This window comes from Mixophyes fleayi, chromosome 1 (genome assembly GCF_038048845.1).
Source record: "Mixophyes fleayi isolate aMixFle1 chromosome 1, aMixFle1.hap1, whole genome shotgun sequence".
Lineage (NCBI taxonomy): Eukaryota > Metazoa > Chordata > Amphibia > Anura > Limnodynastidae > Mixophyes > Mixophyes fleayi.
In genome coordinates, this window is record NC_134402.1 from 279807557 (window position 1) to 279828608 (window position 21052).

The window sequence follows — 21052 nt, forward strand, 5'->3', positions numbered from 1 at the left end:
TCCACTCAAGGGCTTTTAAGGTATTATGCATGTGCCGATGACATTTTCCAAGTGTATGCCATTAAACGGACATGTAAACTTTATCCCTAATCTTTATTATGTGACAGGTTTACATGATATTATGTCCCCAATTAAGTACTCCTCCTGTTGCTGCAATTCTCAATTGACTGCATCTTGGAGGACCAACTAAATACAATCTTTGATATCAACATATACGAAAGCATGTATATTTGTGAGCTAAATAATTCACCTAAAATAACAGATACATTTTTGCTTAAAGGAGTTAATTTTTGGACAACCCCCCCCCCTTCATATTTTCTGTTTGCTCCTTGAATACAATCAGCTCCTTTCAACAGATTGGAATAGGATGTTCCTATTCAGTTCCATTAAAAAGGATAGGACAAATTCAGTCCTCCAGCACTACAGAACAATATAACGCATGATGAACCCTGACTACAAGCAGGGGTAGGAGTGCTGGCGCTCCTATGGGTGGAGGAGCAATTTGACCAATCAATTTAAATGGACAATCAATTTAAATACATCTGCAAAACATATAATAGAAAGTAGCCACCTCTTAATGGGGTGGTGTACAAATCAAGAGTGTAAGTGATTGGCTAGCAAGTCTCCAAGGTAACAAGTGTTCTGTACAGACTGCAGATCAAGGAGACATAACCAGTTATGTCACAATAAACATTTATGCTGTGCTATGCTTTCAATTCAGCTTATCAGGTTTTAGATCCACTTAGGACAGTGTCCAAAATACGTGATAGGTAAAGTCTGCGGTGTGTATTGGGGAAGGAACCCAACGCCTAATCCAACTTGACTTTTTAGCGGCAGTGGGCTCCCTGCATAATGTTGAACACTGTGGGCCCGAGTCATTAAGGAGAGCAAGGCAAAAAAGGAATAAGTTTTCTCCTGGACAAACCATGTTACAACGCAAGGGGTGCAATTAGTTTATAATTTTGCACATAAGTCGAATACTGACTGTTTGTTCATGTTGCACACAAATACTTATGCCCAGGTGCAAGATACTCATTTTCTATGCTTTACTCTTCTTAATGGGTTTTATTTGCCTCCTTACCAGTCACAACAATGTTGAAATTTCAAATGTAAGTTTGCAATTCCAAGGGATATTAAAATGTTTTACACTTAACCATTCCACTTTTAAATTTATTAGCAAGTTGTGGAAAGGCGTTCGAATATTTAATTTTACATGACACTCAATCTGTGAATCAGTGCAAACAAATAATAGCACAATCTATTTGAAGTTCAGATTCTGCAGCAACAAAATCTGAAATATGTGTTGCGTGCGGATTACTTTTTCAAGCCACTCTACAGAACAACTCTCATATTCTTAAAATTGTTCAGACCAGTTCAGTCTTGGCTAACGGGAAGCCTGCAAAGCCCTCCACAGACAGCATCTTGGTGGTGGCCCTGTGAAGCCCTCCACAGACAGCATCTTGGTGGTGGCCCTGTGAAGCCCTCCACAGACAGCATCTTGGTGGTGGCCCTGTGAAGCCCTCCACAGAGAGCATCTTGGTGGTGGCCCTGTGAAGCCCTCCACAGAGAGCATCTTGGTGGTGGCCCTGTGAAGCCCTCCACAGACAGCATCTTGGTGGTGGCCCTGTGAAGTCCTCCACAGACAGCATCTTGGTGGTGGCCCTGTGAAGCCCTCCACAGACAGCATCTTGGTGGTGGCCCTGTGAAGCCCTCCACAGATAGCATCTTGGTGGTGGCCCTGTGAAGCCCTCCACAGACAGCATCTTGGTGGTGGCCCTGTGAAGCCCTCCACAGACAGCATCTTGGTGGTGGCCCTGTGAAGCCCTCCACAGACAGCATCTTGGTGGTGGCCCTGTGAAGCCCTCCACAGACAGCATCTTGGTGGTGGCCCTGGTCCCATACAAGACACGCAAGGAATCAGAAATGAGGTCATTTTGTAATGTGATACAATACTAATCCTCTGGGCTCAATGTGTCTCTGCTCCACAGACTGATGAATTATTTAAAATTTCAGGATGACCATCAGTAGATATCTGGATAATGACCTAAAATTACCATGTACATTGCCTATTTTAATGTATGTTATGTTTACGATGTAGTCATCCTCACCAATATTTACTTTTACAGCCCCAGCAAATTCAGTAGCATATTGTATTGACAGCAATGTCCTATCTTTGTTGCAAAAGCTCTGTATCAATTCTTGAATTTATGATGTTCTATAAGGAAAATGATAAAATAATAATAATACAAGGCTAGAATCCAGTTTATTCTGACTATTGGACTAATCTCGCTCATGTCCTATATGCACATTATTTGCTAAAGGAATCAGTCCCATAATCCAATGCTGCCCATCAAACTTCTTCTAGATTACTCGGACACCAAAATACTGGTTTCAAACACCCAGTGGTGGACTGGGTCTAAAAATATTAGTTGCCAGGAGACAAAGGGGCCCCACCCACAACTAAAAGGCTATCATTTAATTTTTATAAGAAATAAATACAATTTTCAAAAAAATACATAAGTGTAAAAATGGTACAATTAAATTTTTTGCAAAAAAAAAGAAAGTATATTTTATAGTAATTACAGTGTACATGTATTGTACATATTACTTTCAGTATACAGTAGATACTAAATGTAATTTTTTTTAACTTTTATTTTAAATAAATGGTGGATATTTTTCAATAGTTTGCAATTTAACAGAAGCTCAAAGGCATATTTCATGCAATCCATTATATTAAGAGCAATTGTTTGAATTCACTAGATGATTGTGCAAATCTGTCAATAATTGCTTCTGCAATTCTCCTCAGACAGTGAATTTCTTAGCCTTGTCTTTATGATCTTTAGCTTTGAAAATGTCTTCTCACATTGGACTTGAGCAACTAATACTGTGCAGATGACTTTATAAAGGTTATCAGATGCCTTGTCATGAAGTCTGTTGGGTGCCAGAATTTTAGTACACACAATGGGCAAGTGCTACATATTTTACATTTGTTGCAACTGGAATCCATATTCTCACCATCATTAAGCAATAGCTTTAATGCATCAAAATTCAAAACAAAAGAGAACAATTTCAATATTACTTGATCTTTGCTGATTTGTGAGGACAGCTTAATAATATCTTCCAATGCATCATCTTCAAGGCCCTTCTCTGCAATAGTTTTAAACTTTGCTGGGTCCAAGCAGGATAAATCTTAATACAACTTTTTGTGTTATACAAAGCGTGAATCTAGTGACTGGACAATGCGATCCATTATTAGGTGAAACACATTTACTCGAAAATCAGCTAGAGAATCTGAGGAATTTCCTTCATCATCTATAAGCTGATCTGCCAGTCTTCTCTTCTTCTTCTGCCTCTTAACTGGCAATGTTGTTTCCAAAAGAGTAAATTTTTAATGTTGCTTTCCATCCATATTCAACTGTCAAGTTTTGTCATTACATTTATTTACAGATTTCAAAGCCTTTCTGTGAACGTTATCAAATGTTCTTGTCCGTTCCTTCAACTTTATTGTAGCTGAATCTACTAAACTCCGTACAGTAAACATATCTACACCACTTGTCTGTAAACATCTTGATAATGGGACTATAGCAGCGGTTCCCAAAGTGCGGTTCCCAGGGGTGCCGCGGCGCTGTCACTGGGGTGCCGCGGGCCAGACATAGCAAAAAGAAAGAAAACAAAAACTTACCAATCTGCTGGGCGCCGGGACCCAGCAGCCTCCTCTCTCCCGCAGCAGCTTGTCACTGACGTCGATATTCAGTGACAGCTGCGGGAGAGAGGAGGCTGCTGGGTCCCGGCGCCCGACGGATTGGTAAGTTTTTGTTTTCTTTCTTTTTTTTCCTATGGCTGGCGTGCGGCAGAGGAGTGAAAGGGATCGTGACAGGGGCAGTGTTGGGGGACACAGCGTGACAGGGGCAGTCGAGGGGGACACAGCGTGACAGGGGCAGTGGAGGGGGGACACAGCGTGACAGGGGCAGTGGAGGGGGGACACAGCGTGACAGGGGCAGTGGAGGGGGGACACAGCGTGACAGGGGCAGTGGAGGGGGACACAGCGTGACAGGGGCAGTGGAGGGGGACACAGCGTGACAGGGGCAGTGTTGGGGGACACAGCGTGACAGGGGCAGTGTTGGGGGACACAGCGTGACAGGGGCAGTGGAGGGGGGACACAGCGTGACAGGGGCAGTGGAGGGGGGACACAGCGTGACAGGGGCAGTGGAGGGGGGACACAGCGTGACAGGGGCAGTGGAGGGGGGACACAGCGTGACAGGGGCAGTGGCAGTGGAGGGGGGACACAGCGTGACAGGGGCAGTGGAGGGGGGACACAGCGTGACAGGGGCAGTGGAGGGGGGACACAGCGTGACAGGGGCAGTGTTGGGGGACACAGCGTGACAGGGGCAGTGTTGGGGGACACAGCGTGACAGGGCCAGTGGAGGGGGACACAGCGTGACAGGGGCAGTGTTGGGGGACACAGCGTGACAGGGGCAGTGTTGGGGGACACAGCGTGACAGGGGCAGTGTTGGGGGACACAGCGTGACAGGGGCAGTGTTGGGGGACACAGCGTGACAGGGGCAGTGTTGGGGGACACAGCGTGACAGGGGCAGTCGAGGGGGACACAGCGTGACAGGGGCAGTCGAGGGGGACACAGCGTGACAGGGGCAGTCGAGGGGGACACAGCGTGACAGGGGCAGTGGAGGGGGGACACAGCGTGACAGGGGCAGTGGAGGGGGGACACAGCGTGACAGGGGCAGTGGAGGGGGGACACAGCGTGACAGGGGCAGTGGAGGGGGGACACAGCGTGACAGGGGCAGTCGAGGGGGACACAGCGTGACAGGGGCAGTCGAGGGGGACACAGCGTGACAGGGGCAGTCGAGGGGGACACAGCGTGACAGGGGCAGTCGAGGGGGACACAGCGTGACAGGGGCAGTCGAGGGGGACACAGCGTGACAGGGGCAGTCGAGGGGGACACAGCGTGACAGGGGCAGTGGAGGGGGACACAGCGTGACAGGGGCAGTGGAGGGGGACACAGCGTGACAGGGGCAGTCGAGGGGGACACAGCGTGACAGGGGCAGTCGAGGGGGACACAGCGTGACAGGGGCAGTCGAGGGGGACACAGCGTGACAGGGGCAGTGGAGGGGGACACAGCGTGACAGGGGCAGTGGAGGGGGACACAGCGTGAGAGAGGGCAGAGGAGGAGGGACAGGGTGACAGAGAGGACAGTGTGTCTGGATGCAGAGGGGGCATATAACTAAATAAGTATTTCTGTCCTGACCTAAATACTTATTACAATTTTTTGACCCAACTACTTCTAAAACAGGACTGCTCAATAATTATTTTGGAGGGGTGCCTTGAAAAAATTTGGAGACTCTAAGGGTGCCGCGAACTACAAAAGTTTGGGAACCACTGGGCTATAGTTTAAAATATTTACAAGTAACGAAATGCTGTCAATATTGTTTCAAACTTTAGAAGACTTTGAAGTAAAACATTTTCTTTTTGTTTTGTTTTTGCATCAAACTTTTCTTGCATCATTGATAAACATGTCAATAGATTGACAAAAGTACTGACAGCGGCATCATCAAAACATCCAAATATAGTTGTTGCTGCCTTGGATATTCCTGACAATCTTGTCTCACCAATTAGCTTTAATCATTTCATTTTTCTTGTCCTAGATGTTTTCAAACAACTTCTATCCACACAACCACTCTCTTGTATGATGTTTTCACAAACGTTGCTAAATTCTGGAGCAACTTGAAAAAAGAAACTGCAGCACTCAACATTTTGTTTTTTCAGTTATCACCATATTCAAGACATGGGCATAGCACCATATATGAACATACTGATCAGCCACATCAGTAATTTTACTTTGTAAACCATTATACTGGCCATGGTAGCTTGCAGCTCCATCTGTACTATCAGATAAACATTTTTTGGGATCAATTTTAAGATGCTGTAATGTTTCAGTCAATGGGGCATATTCAATTAGCATTTCGGTCCGTGGCTGTGCGTGTAAAGTAACAATACAGTACAGCAACATTGCGGATTTCCCTTTGCAACCCTATGGGGTGCACACTGAAATCTGCGATGTTGTGGTATCGAAACTCATGCAGCATAGTGTAATCGCGAACTGAAAAGCTAATTGAATATGCCCCAATATATAAAAATAGTCCTGTACGATCATTACTTGGCACAACTGAAAGTAGTCGATCACAGATAACACCTTTAAGCACATACCGAATAATAATGCTAAACGGATTTATACTTTTTCTTTTCCATGCTGGTAGGGGTAATATTCCTGAAATTAAAACCTAATTATAAATACTACACGCTGGGAAAAATGAACATCTATAATTAAATGTTTAATCCAGCTTTTGTCATAAGTTGGTTATTTGTAGTTTTGCATTTGATAATAATTGTAGTTATTATTATTATTATTATTATTGTATTGTTGTATTCTGCATTGTGTCTGTAAACTGTTGTAGCGTATTGTAACAAACCATTATGTATTTCTGCTAGAAATACATAATGGACCTCGACGCAAGAACACGTCAATGGGAATATGTATTATAGATGCATCTATTGTTAACAATTTTAACAATCACAGTAAGTTTAACTGCAGAGTAAAAAAAGGGATCATTATTTATCAAACTTGCATGATGTGTATTTATTATTATTTGAGACTGCAACTTAAATATATATATTTATACTACTCAGTATTTTTGCACTCATTTTATACAATTAAAGAAAATATATTAAATTTAAATTAAAGAGCATATGGCCACAGTATATAAAAAAATATTAATTAAATACATACCTTTTATAAAACACATCAAGCACAGCAAAAATGAGGTGAATAGCTGACGAAGCACACTCAAACTGAGGCAGATGAAATGAAAAATATTTGCTGTCTTTACAATGCGTGCAATAGCTCGATACAAAGTTGACTCCGGCTGCACATTATGATCCCAGGCTGGGATTCCCAGCTAAGCTTCATTGCACAGTCCAAGCCTATACAACGTATGCGTCGGCCTCACATAACCCGAATCAGTATTATTATTTCAGAGTTATTTATTATATTCTTAAATATAAAGTATCCTTGAAAAATGATTTTATTAAAATCGTAATCCAACGTAAATTTTAGTTGCTCACAGTAATAACATTGAAACTTCTATTATATTTTCAAGCTACTAAAAGGTCATTAACATTTTTAAATATTGCCTAATGTTTAAGGGGACCCAGTGCATTAGGTGCCCACAGGGCCCACTTGCCATCGGGCAAGCTGATAAGCTGGCCAGTCCGCCACTGCAAACAGCTTTATGGGACATTTGCATGTCACTGTATTTGCTCACTTAAATCCACAGGTAAAGAACAACATAGGTTATAAAATGATGAATAGAGAGACCACAAACTCACCAATTCCTTTCTGAGGTAAACTGGATCGATATTCATTCAAGTATTGCAAGTAAGGCTTCTGAGTAGTGACTTCAAAGTATCGAATATTCCCCTCTCCCTATGGAAAAATCATCCTATTTAGGTCATCATGCAGCTTCAGCACACTACAGTCGTAATTCAAGCTATGTGAAAATTATGGGTGAGTCCACAACACTTACCTTTCCCACTAAATATAACATATTTGTATCACTGTCAAAAAAGGGGAAGAGTAGACCTGAGGAACCATCCAAATCCTCCTGATGTAAAGGCACAGACAGGTCATCCTGAAATTTTCAAACAAGTCAATAAACAGTTAATTTATGTATGTATTTATACCATACTTGCCTACTTTCAGGCACTGAAGTCAGGGAAATCCCGGACAGGGGGCGTGACTAGAGGGCGGGAGGGGGCGTGGAGTGGTCAATCGCGTGAATTTGGCTCCAACCCCATAATGGAAATTACGTTTTGTCGCAAGGGGAGGGGGTAAAAATGACGCGATTCATCACGAATCACGTTATTTTGCTCAGCGAAATGTAGAATGCGGGAGAATTGCCCGCTCTCCCGGGAAACCGACCCAGATTTCGAGTCTCTCCCAAACATTCCAGGAGAGTTGGCAAGTATGATTTATACACAATGCATAGATTGAAGCTCCTGAAAACACATTTGTATATAGCACTGTACAATGCATATTGAAATATAATCTTGATTTAGGATTTTATGGGTACAGCATACTTTTTCATATGTTTTTCATATTTTTAATCGTGCCCTGCTTGCTTTTCCCTTGTAAGTTACATGCAACTTTCATGTGTGTAAAAATGTATACACACAGGTCTGTGCAGTAATTAATGGACTAGATTTCTGTTCCATAGCAACATCAAGGTGCGCACACCACCTGAATTAGTAATAGAACATTTCTGAGTTTCAAAACTGAACTTACTTTATAATGCTCATCACACTGGTGGATAGGTCTGAGTTACCAGGGTAACAGTTTATAGCTGGGCATATATATGAATGCCGCTGGGGAAAAAGTCTATTGTGGCTTTGTTTAATTTTAGGTTTTTTTTTTTTTTCATAAAAAGCTATGCAGTTTTCCATAAGCAAATAACTCCACTAGAGGGCTCATCTGCACCGTGTGGAGATATAGTTTAGAAGGACTTCCAATGACCTGCTTATCCGAGTCACTTGGCCTCATTTACAAAGCACACTGGATGCACATCACAAAACAACTTATTTTTGCATACATGCACCCAAATGGTCCACCCAATTCTTGCTCTGTGCGCACACTGGTGAAAACCTAGGTGCATTTGTATATAAACTGAGGAACAAGACGCCAAAGTGAATTTTCAAGTGGTGTCTTGGCCATTTGCACTCCGTAAATGAGGCCTCTGTGAGCAAAGACAAGTAAATTAAAAGACTATTTAATAAAAACAATGTATGTACATGAAATTGAATATTTTTTGCAAGAATTACTAAAATAATGTATTTAAAAGTGGAGCACAACAGCACATGTTGTATGATTGAAAAAAAGTCACATTTTGGAAGGACAACATGAAAATACTGCTAAAGCAGCAGGCATAAAAAAAAAACCTAAAAAAGTACATGTAATGGCTGGAACAGACAAATAATGACTTCTTAGTATGGTGATTAATAAATGGCAGTTCAAGATCACTAACCATCTCTGCTGTCATCAGTCACCAATACAAAGCTACATATACAGTAGGGCTTCTATGTCCAGTTTTGCATCATATGGAGGCCTCAGCTTCTTGTTATCTTTGATTCAGAAAAAGCAAATGGTTGAAAAAAAAAAAATAGGGAGTGAATATGCACATATAGCACATCATAGCGGACACCCCAAAAGATTATTGGGTGTGAATCCCATCCAAATAACTAGATTCATCCACAAAAGGTAAGTTGTCCACTGTTCCATTTAATGTTAGTGTAATAAGCACATACATAATACAACAGAGAAGCACCGTCAAGTTGAATATCCCTAAAGTTCAATAATAATTTAAAGTAATAGAACATCTAAGTAGTCACCCTTCATAAGTGTGGACATGGGCATATTAAACATATCAATTGGGTCAACATGACTCTTTTAGATGGTATATACAGTAGCAAATACTACATACAGTCCATCAGTATACAAACTGCACTAGGTGTTTTGGATGTTCTGTAAATAGCCCTTGGGTGGGTCTGAGATCTCAATAAGATGCAAAATCGATTGCTGCCTGTACGTCAGGGTTGTATCTTGAAGTTGTGTAGGGTAATGTGATCTAGTCCCCATAAAGTGTGAGAAGTCTGAGCTACTGTGTTGTGTGATAATTACACGTACTTGATCCAAGAGGACAACTTGTCTGTTATTCCACCGGGATGTCCCAGTTGATACGAGTTTTTTCATGTTTCCCAGAAACAAAACTTTGCTGGCTTTGTGAGACTTGCCATCTGACTCCTGTAAAAAAAATTATAAAGTCTGATAAGAATCATATTATGACAAGATGTTTTTAAACTGAAAGTGTATACAGATGATGTGTGCACTTATCGACTCATAGACATGACAATGTTTTACATAGTGATTAGATTACAAACACACAAAAATCAACCTTGCATTTGTATCAGAACATAAGAATCTTTTATTAGCATGGTCATAAATAAAACGATATGCACAGATGCATATGAGGTCTATTCAAAGTAGAATGAATGCTTCTATGTAACTTAAACAGAACAGGAAACCCTACTGAGAGTTTTGTCCAGCATACAAAACATTAGGATGGCCATATACTTTCAAGGACTGTCACTGGAAACCAGGGACAGTTGACCATTATACAAAACTTTCCTTACCAATAAGAGAACTTTGGTGGGGGAACTAGAAGGCAAAAGCAGTGTTTCTAGAAAGGGGGTTCCAAATGTTTGATTTGGAACAAAGCAAAACAAATGCCACAGTAAGCCTGCAACAAATACTGGGAGGGATGGGGGGTGGGGGGGGGGCAGCAAAATACTAAGCTCACCCTCCAAGTCCTTATGTGAGCCCACATGTAATTCACATGCAGTAGTTAATTAGCGGTTTTACTTATATTAGGAATGTTATTGGAGAACACTCCATTGATCTCAATGCATTTCATTTGTATCAAATGTACCAAATAGAGCAAGAAGCACCCAGAAATCCATTGCACAACATACCCAAACACAGGCAAAACCGTGAGTAGGTAAGCGAATATAGGAAACAGGGAGTTTCATTGTCAGAACCATTTACATACGTTATACTATCATTAAAAATTAAAACACATGCAATTTTACACTAATGGGCATGAGGCATTAAACAGTGAGAGACAGTATCTCTATGAATAAATCTTATCGAAAGCTGCTTACACAGATACCCCGTAATATAGAACACACACATATTCGTTTAATAATAATAATAGTAATAATAAATAACAATAAATAATAACAATAATAATAACAACAATAACAATAATACTCTCTGTTCAGAGTGTCCAGTACACAAATTACATATTGCACCTCTTTTACTTTTAAAAACTTTTTTTAATTGCACAAAGAACTTGGTTATTATTACTATATCCCCATACAGAAAAGGTTACTGAATAAGCCATTTCTTCATAAAGGGCAATTTTGGGCACATATATATGATGTTATTTTAGTAGTGTGTCCTTAAAATGAGGTTCCTCAGCTGACCTTAAGGATCTCAGTGTCACTGTATCTGTAACACTGGCTGTCAGTAGTGCTGTATGCACCCTGCTGCATGTGGTGTGGCGGAATAAGGACAGGGGGCTTGCTGTGGCCCTAGCTCTTTTCTGTCACTCAGGCAGTGTTGCCAAGGACCCTCTCCAGTGAGTAATCTCAGACTGGAGGGGCTTTGACAATGCTGCTGGGTCCACTGGGACCAGAAAATCAGAGGGTCGGGGGCACCCCAGGTACATAATATTTTTTTAGATTTGATCTCATCTGTTAAAATGGAAAAGTATGTTTTTAGTTTTCAGTGGCATTATCCTTTCATTTATGCCTGTGGAAGTTACTGTAAAAATCGGAATTACTACATGATTACATCAGGACTTTTGCAACAGATGACCTATGAGTTCAGTTTATTCTAACTTTAGTCCCATTTCCCTAACAGCTCCTGTAACTTATATACAAATATTAAAAATCTGAGCTGCTAGCACATTTGTAATATTATATGCAACTGGTGTGACAAGCACGTCAAACAGATAATGCTCACAGAGGATTGCTGAAACATTTCAGGATGGTACAGTCAGCACGAGTTGTAGTTCCAGTAGTCAAAAAGACAAAAGTATTTTACAATTCCCCATGATCCTGATTCTGGCTAGACATCCAGTTCCCTCACTAGACATTGGCCACTGTCTGGCATCGGTCACCCAGCCCACAACACAAACCCGGCTCCTTATGCTTCCTCCATAGCACTAACTACCTAAACTAGAAATCAATCACACCCTGTGAACTATACCTGTGGACCTGTGTTCTGTGGACTTAACCCCATAAATGCCAAATTTTTGAGGCGCTCCTCCGGGAGTTCCACAGAGGGCATATGGGTGGAGGGTGCGGGGCTTGATGAATAGTGTCACTCTGGCCTTGTCTCCATGATGCAATAACTTGTACGTATCATTTTACATTGGGGCGGGGCCAAAATGATATGATTCCATAATTCTGCCCTCTTCATTAGGACGTGAGCAGATGCAGGAGGATTTCATACTCTCCCCGAAGTCCGGGAGATGTACCCGGAAGTGGGAAGATGCGGGAGGATTTCCTACCATCTCTGGAGTCTGGGAAACCTATCCGAGATTCGGGAGTCTCCCGGACATTACGGTAGAGTTAGCATGTATGCTTAACCCTGTCCACAGCATGAGCCTGCAGACTCCCAGAGAAATTATTAGTCACTCCCTTAACAGTCTGTGGCAAGCTGCCCTTTTTACCACATATGTCTTCATGACAGCAGCTAATCATCTTGAAAGCCACAATTCTACCTGACCAGGAGAGCTCGCAACAAATCCACAAAACGGTCAGAACAAAGCTGTTGCATAAGCAAGGAGAAATTTGTGTCAATAACAGTTTCCAAATGAGGGGTAATTTGATTGCCTAAATAGGAGAAATCTGAGAATTGCCTTTAAGAATCTGCAAGTGCTCCGGGGGAATTTTAAATCGAAAGGTCCTCTGATTTGGATGTGTCAAGTTTATAAAGAGAGGCCTTACTAAACAAAGACAAAATTCCACAGGGTCCTTGCCCGGCTTGAGATAACTATTATGTGGGATTCCAATATTTTGGTTGGGAAGCTCCATCTCGTAGTATCCACATTATACAACTGCTCTAGTATGGGCAGCAATTCCTCCTGAAACATGACAAAGAAGTTATTTATATAACCATCAGGGCCTAGTGCTTTATCTTTAGGGAGATTATTGATGACCCGTTGGATTTCCTCTTGGAACCAAGGGGCATTCAGTTCGTCCAGTGTAGCTGAATCAATAGAGGGGAGAAGAAGCCCATCATGAAAAGGAGGAAACATCTTCCCCACTTGGCTGGTATGTATCAATGCCATTTTTAAGATTTTACAGCCCAGTATAGAAATAGGATATAAAATATGAGCGATCTCATGATGGTTGTAGAGTTTAGTTCCATCAGGACCTATAATCGTCCTTATCCAGTTACGGGCCTGCAGGCCTCTTGTCTTTCTAGCCAATAACCTACCCGCTCTGTTACCCGCAACATCAAATTTCTGCCGCAAGCTAGACAATGCCATGAGGGTACAAGGCATGAGCAAAGAATGCAGAAGTGAATAAGAAGCTTTGGGTAGAAAACCTGTCCAGTTTTGAATCCACCAAAGTCAAGTCCCCAATGACTATCAGACTGTCCCATTTATGCATGTCTATTAATGTCAACTTAGATCTCAAAAAACAGGATCTGCCTGGAGTTGGGTGCATATAGGTAGACTCATGTAACATATTTCTCGTCTAGAGTGCCAATAACTAATAGAAACCTGCCATCTTTGTACTCGACTTTCAAGGAAAATGTGAAAGAGCACTGGGAACTAACTAACTGACAGGGCCACTATATTGCCTTTGTTGGGACCATTGGCTGTAAAATAAGTAGGGTAATGATGATCTTTAAAGGTAAAAGGAGTCAGAGAAGAAAAGTAATTGTCCTGGAGGGCAACAAACTCTGCCTTAGATTTATAAAGGAGGTTAGAGCCAGCCTGCATTTGTTCAGGGAGTTTAAGTCCAGAGCATTAATAGATAAGAACATAACCATTCACGGGAGAGAAGAACGGACAGTAACATCGACAGCTCAATATAGGACAGAGATAAAAGGGGTTGATAACTCCCCAGGCTATGGGAAATACGAGATACATGGGGGCTAATGTGTTCCGTATGAAAGGGACAGGAGGGAAGGGGAGCAAAATAAACTCCCTGGGAAGGGGAAACTGAAATAACCCTATACATAGAGTTAGAGATTTTGCCAGGACAGGACTGGCAAAACACTTATCGTGGGATGCATTGTCTGGGCCATGAAACGCCACTACCCACATACAAATGAACAGTTGTACAGAAAAACATTGAAAACTAAAATACAGGTGTAAATAAGAACTCCAGATAACCTAGGATAACCCATCTAGGTCTGACGTACAAAAATACATGCAGTAGATGATAAACCCTACACAGTCTAGATAGCATTGGGACAGAGATAGCCATCAAAGATGTTAATGAGAGGCAACTACTGCCTGCTTCAATCAATCAGTCTCAGGAACCTGTAGGAGGAAAAACAATGTTAACAGGAACACAACCAGCAGACTTATAACAAATAAACAAGCATGTCCCCCAAAACAGCAGGAGAGAGTGTACGATTAGAAATAAACAATGTCTTGTACTTGTGTGTCAGTGAAGTATTGTCCATGAGAACAGTTCAGAGTAAATCCCCCATAAGGAAAATCCTGTGAAGAAAGGTCAGTCTTAAAGAAAAGGGGTGGTGAATCCAGACTCCCCGTAGGATAGCGAATCATGTCGGAGAAGGTATCCTGACCCAGACTCCAGGAGAAATCAGGGAACAATTGATGGTTCTGAAGGATGTCTGAGCCCTCATGATCTCATGTCGCACAGGATGAGTTTCTTTATATGGAAAAAGTGAAGAGTGTCCCTGGGCAGGGTATTGGAGCTAGGCCATGCCCTTGGTAACCTGTGAATTTGGTCAATGGGCAAGTACTGGTCAGAGATCACTAGTAGAAGCTTGCAGACTATGTTTGTGGCAAAGGAGAGGTGGTCGGCATTGGAGACTTGTTCTTGGATCCCCCTGGGGAGCGCATGTCAGAAAGAAATTAGGAATTGAGGGTGGGCAGTAACTGTCGCTTATATTTAAAGGTGATCGGAGCAGCCAGATCAATCTGGGATTAAGTCTCCACACAGAAGAAGAAGATTCTGACCGAGCAACAGTGGACACGAAATGTGCACTCCCCAAGATGATCTCCCCCTTTGATCCCGCCTTTTGAGGCTTAAAGAAAGGAAAATGGGTACTTTGATTAGGTGGTTTAATGTTTTTGGGACCCATTGCACTGCATAGGCCCGAGATTACAAAAATCAGTGGGAGGACCGGTGTGCCTTGGTTAATAAAGGCAAGGCGTGGTGAGCTATAGGCTGATCATAGGGTCCTGAACAAAGTCACAAAAGTGAGTAAATAGACCACATCATTACCAGGTATAAGTAGTGCAGCCAAATAGGGAGCTCTAGTCAGAGATATCCTCAGAAGCAGGCTTAGGTACAACTTGAAGACAGCAGACTTTAGTGTATAGAAGCCACAAAGTGATGCTTATAAGCCCTTGGTGCCACCAAGAGTCACTCAACAGGAAACTGGGAGGCTGAGCACCCACTCCTTCCCCATTTTATGATTGAGGGAGTATTATGAGTAGCACAAACAGGAGAGACATCCAAAAATGTCACTTCTGTAGCCTGTACAGAGGGAAACAGTATGTAATCTCCAGCTAAGGAGGCATGTGTCATCCAAGCATATAATGCCATAGGGGTATGTATCCTGATTATGTTCCCACACAGAGTGTTGACTCCACAGCATCCATTACCTCCTGAAACAGTTAGAAGGCTATCGCTGTGGCTAGTATTCGCCGAATCAGGCCAGGTTGGGGCCGTGCCCGAGATCCTGATGCGGCCTAGCAGAAAGATCATGTGGGTGTCGTGCCCCGGTGAAAGTGATGGGGAGATCAAATCCCCCACAAGGACTCACTGGCAGGTTAGCCTGCAGGTTGTCCTTTCAGAGTCAGGGATTGTAGTCCCACAATAAAGATCACTCTGGGCTGCCTAATGCAGTGGCACCAAATCTGGGAAGTCTCGCAGCCGAGTAGGTCCTGGTCCTGCAGTCTGCGTTATGGACAATATTAAACTCCTGGTGGTGCCTGGAATCAATGGAAGTCAGTAAATAATCTAGGCACCCCGGGAAATCAGCAATTAGAGGTGTTCCCAAGGGTGATAGCTGTTCCGATGAGAGACGTCATGTGACCACTGCCAGGCCACGCCTCCCCGATATTCAGAAATTTAATCATAGCATATCTAAATCCTCCCTTTACTATTTACAATAAATTTATTGCATTTTATAAACAAAACCAATACATTTTGCTTGATGATAATAGGACAAAACCATCTTATATTTATAGCAACACTGTTGGAAAATGAAATGTACTGTACATGTAAAGAAAGCATATAGTAATTGTTCTGTCAGTGTGATGCATACACTTCCCTTCTTTCCTACTGAACTATCTATGGCATGTGTCAGCATTCCGAGTCTGTGCAGTTGCTGATATTGGGAGATTGTAATTTGTGCACATAGGTCGGGATGAGTTGCTGTTTCTGGGCAACTAGAAATCCCCCGTAAGTGCTCTCCCCTGGGATCCCCACTGATCGTTCTACTTAGCAGACATTCACATATAGCCACAATCATTGTCGATCACCTTTGATGCTGCTCGGCTTTCTCCACAGCAAGAGAGATATCACAAGACCTTAGAGCTGTTGTGTCATGTCTACTCTTCCAGAAGTATAATGTTAAGTGTATAGAATGGCTAAAAGGCATGCATGGATAAATTGGGTAACTGTTTATGTTTTCACTGTACTGCCAGAAACGAATCTGCCATGAGTCAAATTGTTGCAGTTGCCCAAGACAGCAGATTTTATGGGCCAGGTAAATGTAGTACATTTAGTGCTGAAGTCTAAATATGCTTTGCTCGCCACACACTGTACAATATGGTGCAACAGGAATGAATGAGATCATTAGCAGTCATATTGGTAAATGCCTGTGATCACCCATGCGCAGTCATCTTCAGATTACACTATGAGGCACCAGTCAATCAGGCCCATATTCGGCCAATTTGAAAATTGATTGATCTTGTCAACAAATGCTCAGGCTGAGTGGCAGGTTCAGCCTATGTATGGCTGCCTTTTCAGTTTAAACATGTCAGCTGGATAATGAGACTAAGAAGCAATGCTTGGATTTTATATTGTACCACATTTCTATAAATGCTTCCAATACTGTTTGCAACAGATGAGAAGGAGGACATCATTTCAGTTTACAGATTAGGCAGTCCTCTACTTCATTCCTATTTTTTTTATTTATTTATGCTATATATTGGGCATTCCTATTTTTTTATTTATTTAGATTAGGCAGTAGTCGGTTGTGTCCACCTTTGGAAGCATCTAATACCTCTCACGTCTGTCGAAGTCAGCAAATTGGATAAAGTCATTTCAATTAAAGTCTATTAAACTTGGTTGTCTTTGTCTGAAAAGAGGCGTACGGTACGCTACGACGTACAAGGGCACGCTACGGCGTGAAAGGGCGTACGCATCCACTACACGTGGCAGCAACAGTAATTGGTCTTTTACCATACATTCGCACAAACACGCATACTAATAAAATAGTACACATTAATAGTAGTTGCAACACATAGTTATGTCGAAATATAGTAGTATTTATATGTTATATTAGAGTTGCATGCATATTAGTGAAATACACGGAACAGGTTGAAGGAATCATATCATGAGTGGTATCATAATAAACCTCTTTACATATCCTACTGTTTGGTTCACTCTGCGAGGGAATCGCAGAGTGCATACACAAGTTATGAATGATAGGAAATTATGAACTACTTAAGACTAAGGAATCTTGGCGGGAAGAGCCGAGCATACCCCCTGGTGAGGTGACCCCCTCCTTTGGATTCCTAAGTATGAACTAGCCAATGATTGACAACCCCTTGGACCTTCCTGAGACCTGGACCAATAGATGCAAGCTATACCATCTTCTTTGTGTTACTGTTTTTTTGTGTGTATATAAGCAGCAGCTTCACATCTAGTGTTCAGACATCTTGTCCCCAGACTTCAGGATTGAATGCTGCACACTGGATCCAGAGCGCCTGCGATAAGTAACGGCTGTATTTATTATCACTTCGCTTGAGCATATTATTCTACTATTTGCGAATAAATCTTTGTGCGTTGGAAACACAAATCGAGGTTCGACAATCGTTATTGGTTAGCGACAATACGCACATAACACGTCCAATGATTGTAATTCATTATATAGTACTTTGGGGTACATTTAATATACAGCATTAGATAAAAAAAATGCAATTTACTTACAAAGAAGAAAGTTTACCTGGATAAAATAAAATTGGAAAGAAGAGTGCAAATGAACTGCACTGTATTATTCTCCTCCTTACATTCAGGAGCAGAAGTAAATGTGAACAGTGGACAATGATTAAATAATTGACAAATTACAAAAGTTAACATGCAAACCTGTATAATGCTTCCTTTATGGGGATCAATTATTCTAACTTTTCTGTCTTTGCAAGAAGTAGCAAGAAGACTTCCATCCATGTTGAATGACAGAGAGAGAATGACATCTTTATGACACTCTATTGTCCTCACAGGACTATATATTATTGGATCATCATTGTCAAGATTCCATATCATGACCTGTAAAATAACGATATACAAAGAATTCAACTAAGGTACATATACCACATAATTTTAAGTCAGTCAGTCACCTGCCTTTTCAACGTGTATTTATTGCATCTATACTTAGGTGATCATGCAATGCACTGATCTAGTTTGACTACTCTTGGAAATACCTTGGTATGTTACTTAGCATACCAAAGTGGATTGTAGATGCCTTTTCTGGATACAAAAGGCATTATTTTACAAATAGAATGCCGGATATCCTAAAGTGATACTCATCCTTCTCCATGAAAGTTATCTCTTGGCCTCTTTGTTAATGCCTACTTCAAATATAAATTCTGGGTAAACTAAAAAGGTTGAGAAGATTTTGGATTAACTAATAATCTATTGCTATTTTCACACATTTAGGGGTAGTTTTATCAAACCTTCTAAAAAAAAAAAAGGAACAGTGCAGATGTTGCACAAAGCAACCAATCAGATTCTACCTATCACTTATCTAGTACTTTCTAGAAATTTTTAGCTAAAATCAGTTTTGTTTAAGGTTTGCTAAATTTACCCCCCAAATTTATAAATATTGTTGTCAATCAGAAGACATCAAGCAGTGTACTCATCTGTTTTTTATTTTTATTTACAGCAAGATAATGCTCCAAAGACCAGCGAGTCCTGGAATGGGTTGAAGAATTTTCCCTACACACAGGCTTCCTGTCATAGCATGAATACTATTAAAGGATACTGCAGCCTGCCTATTTTAGCCAATTTTTCAGAAAATGGCTAATAACATAACTGAATGTACAAAACATACACAGATACAAGCATAAACAACACATATAATAGTATGTTGAATTGTCCAATTGCCAGGGGTCAATAAGATTTTTTTTAACCTCTTAAGGCAAACTGGTTTTCTTTTCCTTTTTTTAGGATCAACAGGGCTTATTGAGGATGAAAAATGGAACTCGATGGGCATATGTTCTTTTTCAAAGTAAACAACTATGCAATTGTGTAACAGAACAAAAGCATGCATTCAGATGCACGGCAAATGTAAACAGAATGTGATATATCTCAAGTTCTGTCATGGGATGCGACATGGCAGCAAATTGGCTCAGTGGTTAGCACTTCTGCCTCACAGCTCTGGGGTCATGAGATCGATGTTTTCCCAGTGTTTACGTGGGTTTCCTATGGGTGCTCTGGTTTTCTCTCACATTCCAAATACATACTAATAGGTTAATTAGCTGTTAACAAAATTAATCTGCAAAATGATTTAGGGAATTTAGACTGTAAGCTCCAATGGGGCAGGGACTAATGTGAATGACAAATATTCTCTGCACAGCGCTGTGGAATTAGTGGTGCTAAATAAATAAATGATAATTATGATGAGGATATATTTATCAATGATTTTAGTTGCTTTTTTATATAAAAGTGTGGCAAAAAGGCCTTTGTCACACTTCTCCTGTATAGTGACAGGTGAAGTCCCGAGAAATCTGCAGCTTAAGGCTGCACACCAGGTAATACACAGGTATAACACAGGTATACAGGTATAACAGCTATAACCTAGGTTCAGATTTAACTTACATGCTTTAAAAGTGTATTTTACATACCAACAGCAGAGTTGACAGTGTGTGTCTGCAGTGAAGAGGAACTATAGAGCACCTGAGAAGACTTCCTTTAAAGTTGGGAGTGTCACCTGTCTGTCAATCCAACGCTGTGGGAGGATCCTCAACTATAAAAGACTGTATAGTGCATTGCGACTGATGCCAGCTAGTGGCCGGTGACCAGGGAGGCAAGCTGGGACTAGCAAGTGTTAGGTTGCCTGGTGTTGTCCTGACAAGAAGTATTGCTGGTTATTGTGATGCAAAAAGTAAAAGCACTGAGATGTCTGTGTGTGAATCACGAGAAAGGTGTTCTTGCTGCAAAGTGTATTTTACTATTGTAACCTTTTAATCACACCAGATCTGAATCCAGTCCAGCATTTGTGGGGTGATGTGGAAAAAGCTTTTCAGATTGGAGATCCACCATATGCTAATTTGGTGGGATAACTTGGAATCTAAAATGCATGGGATCTCTGTGCTTCACTTTCCACACTTTGCTAAGGCCTTACCTTAATAAACTTGGGCTGTCCTGAAGACAAATGAGTGGCCACTTATTGTACATTATATATTGAATTCATTTAAATCCCTAAGGTGCACTGTAACAATTTGTTATTTAGTCATTTATTATTTAGTAGCCTTAAATTAATGCCTAATTTAATATAATCAGTTTAACTGGATCTTGGACCACTGGCTGACTGACTGGGGGTTAGTGAACCATCTACTCCCCAGGATGGTCCCATAGTGGGCTTCCATGGCATGGGTCATTCAATTCTAGGACTAGGTCTAATCCTTGGATATCTATTTTGCTGGATAATCCCTTAACAGAACTCTTCCTGTATCCACACAATATACAGTTTTGTACTGTATACTATATATGCAACACTTATCCTTTAACGCTAATTCTAGCACCAGCTCATAAGGGCAGATTTAATTGTCCGTGATGTTCCTAAGACCACTGTGGATGCACTTTTTTTTACCGGTTTTACGGTAAAAAAGTAACGCCAATCAGTGTTACTTCTGTAAAAAAAAAAATCTGAGCAAGGTGTCTCGCGGCCACTCCGGAGGCACCTCGCGCGAGTTCC

General features: G+C 41.4%; 1 protein-coding gene across 1 annotated transcript in view; it reads right to left on the reverse strand.

Moving 5' to 3' along the window:
- The window catches only part of CORO2A (coronin 2A), a 135381-nt gene that overhangs the window by 15424 nt on the left and 98905 nt on the right, over positions 1-21052 (reverse strand). Inside the window, exons 5-8 of the mRNA XM_075210935.1 lie at positions 18223-18402; positions 9752-9868; positions 7599-7703; positions 7402-7498 (exon numbers count right to left, since the gene is read on the reverse strand). Coding sequence (XP_075067036.1) covers positions 7402-7498; positions 7599-7703; positions 9752-9868; positions 18223-18402 — 499 coding nt within the window. The remainder of the gene's footprint in view (positions 1-7401; positions 7499-7598; positions 7704-9751; positions 9869-18222; positions 18403-21052) is intronic.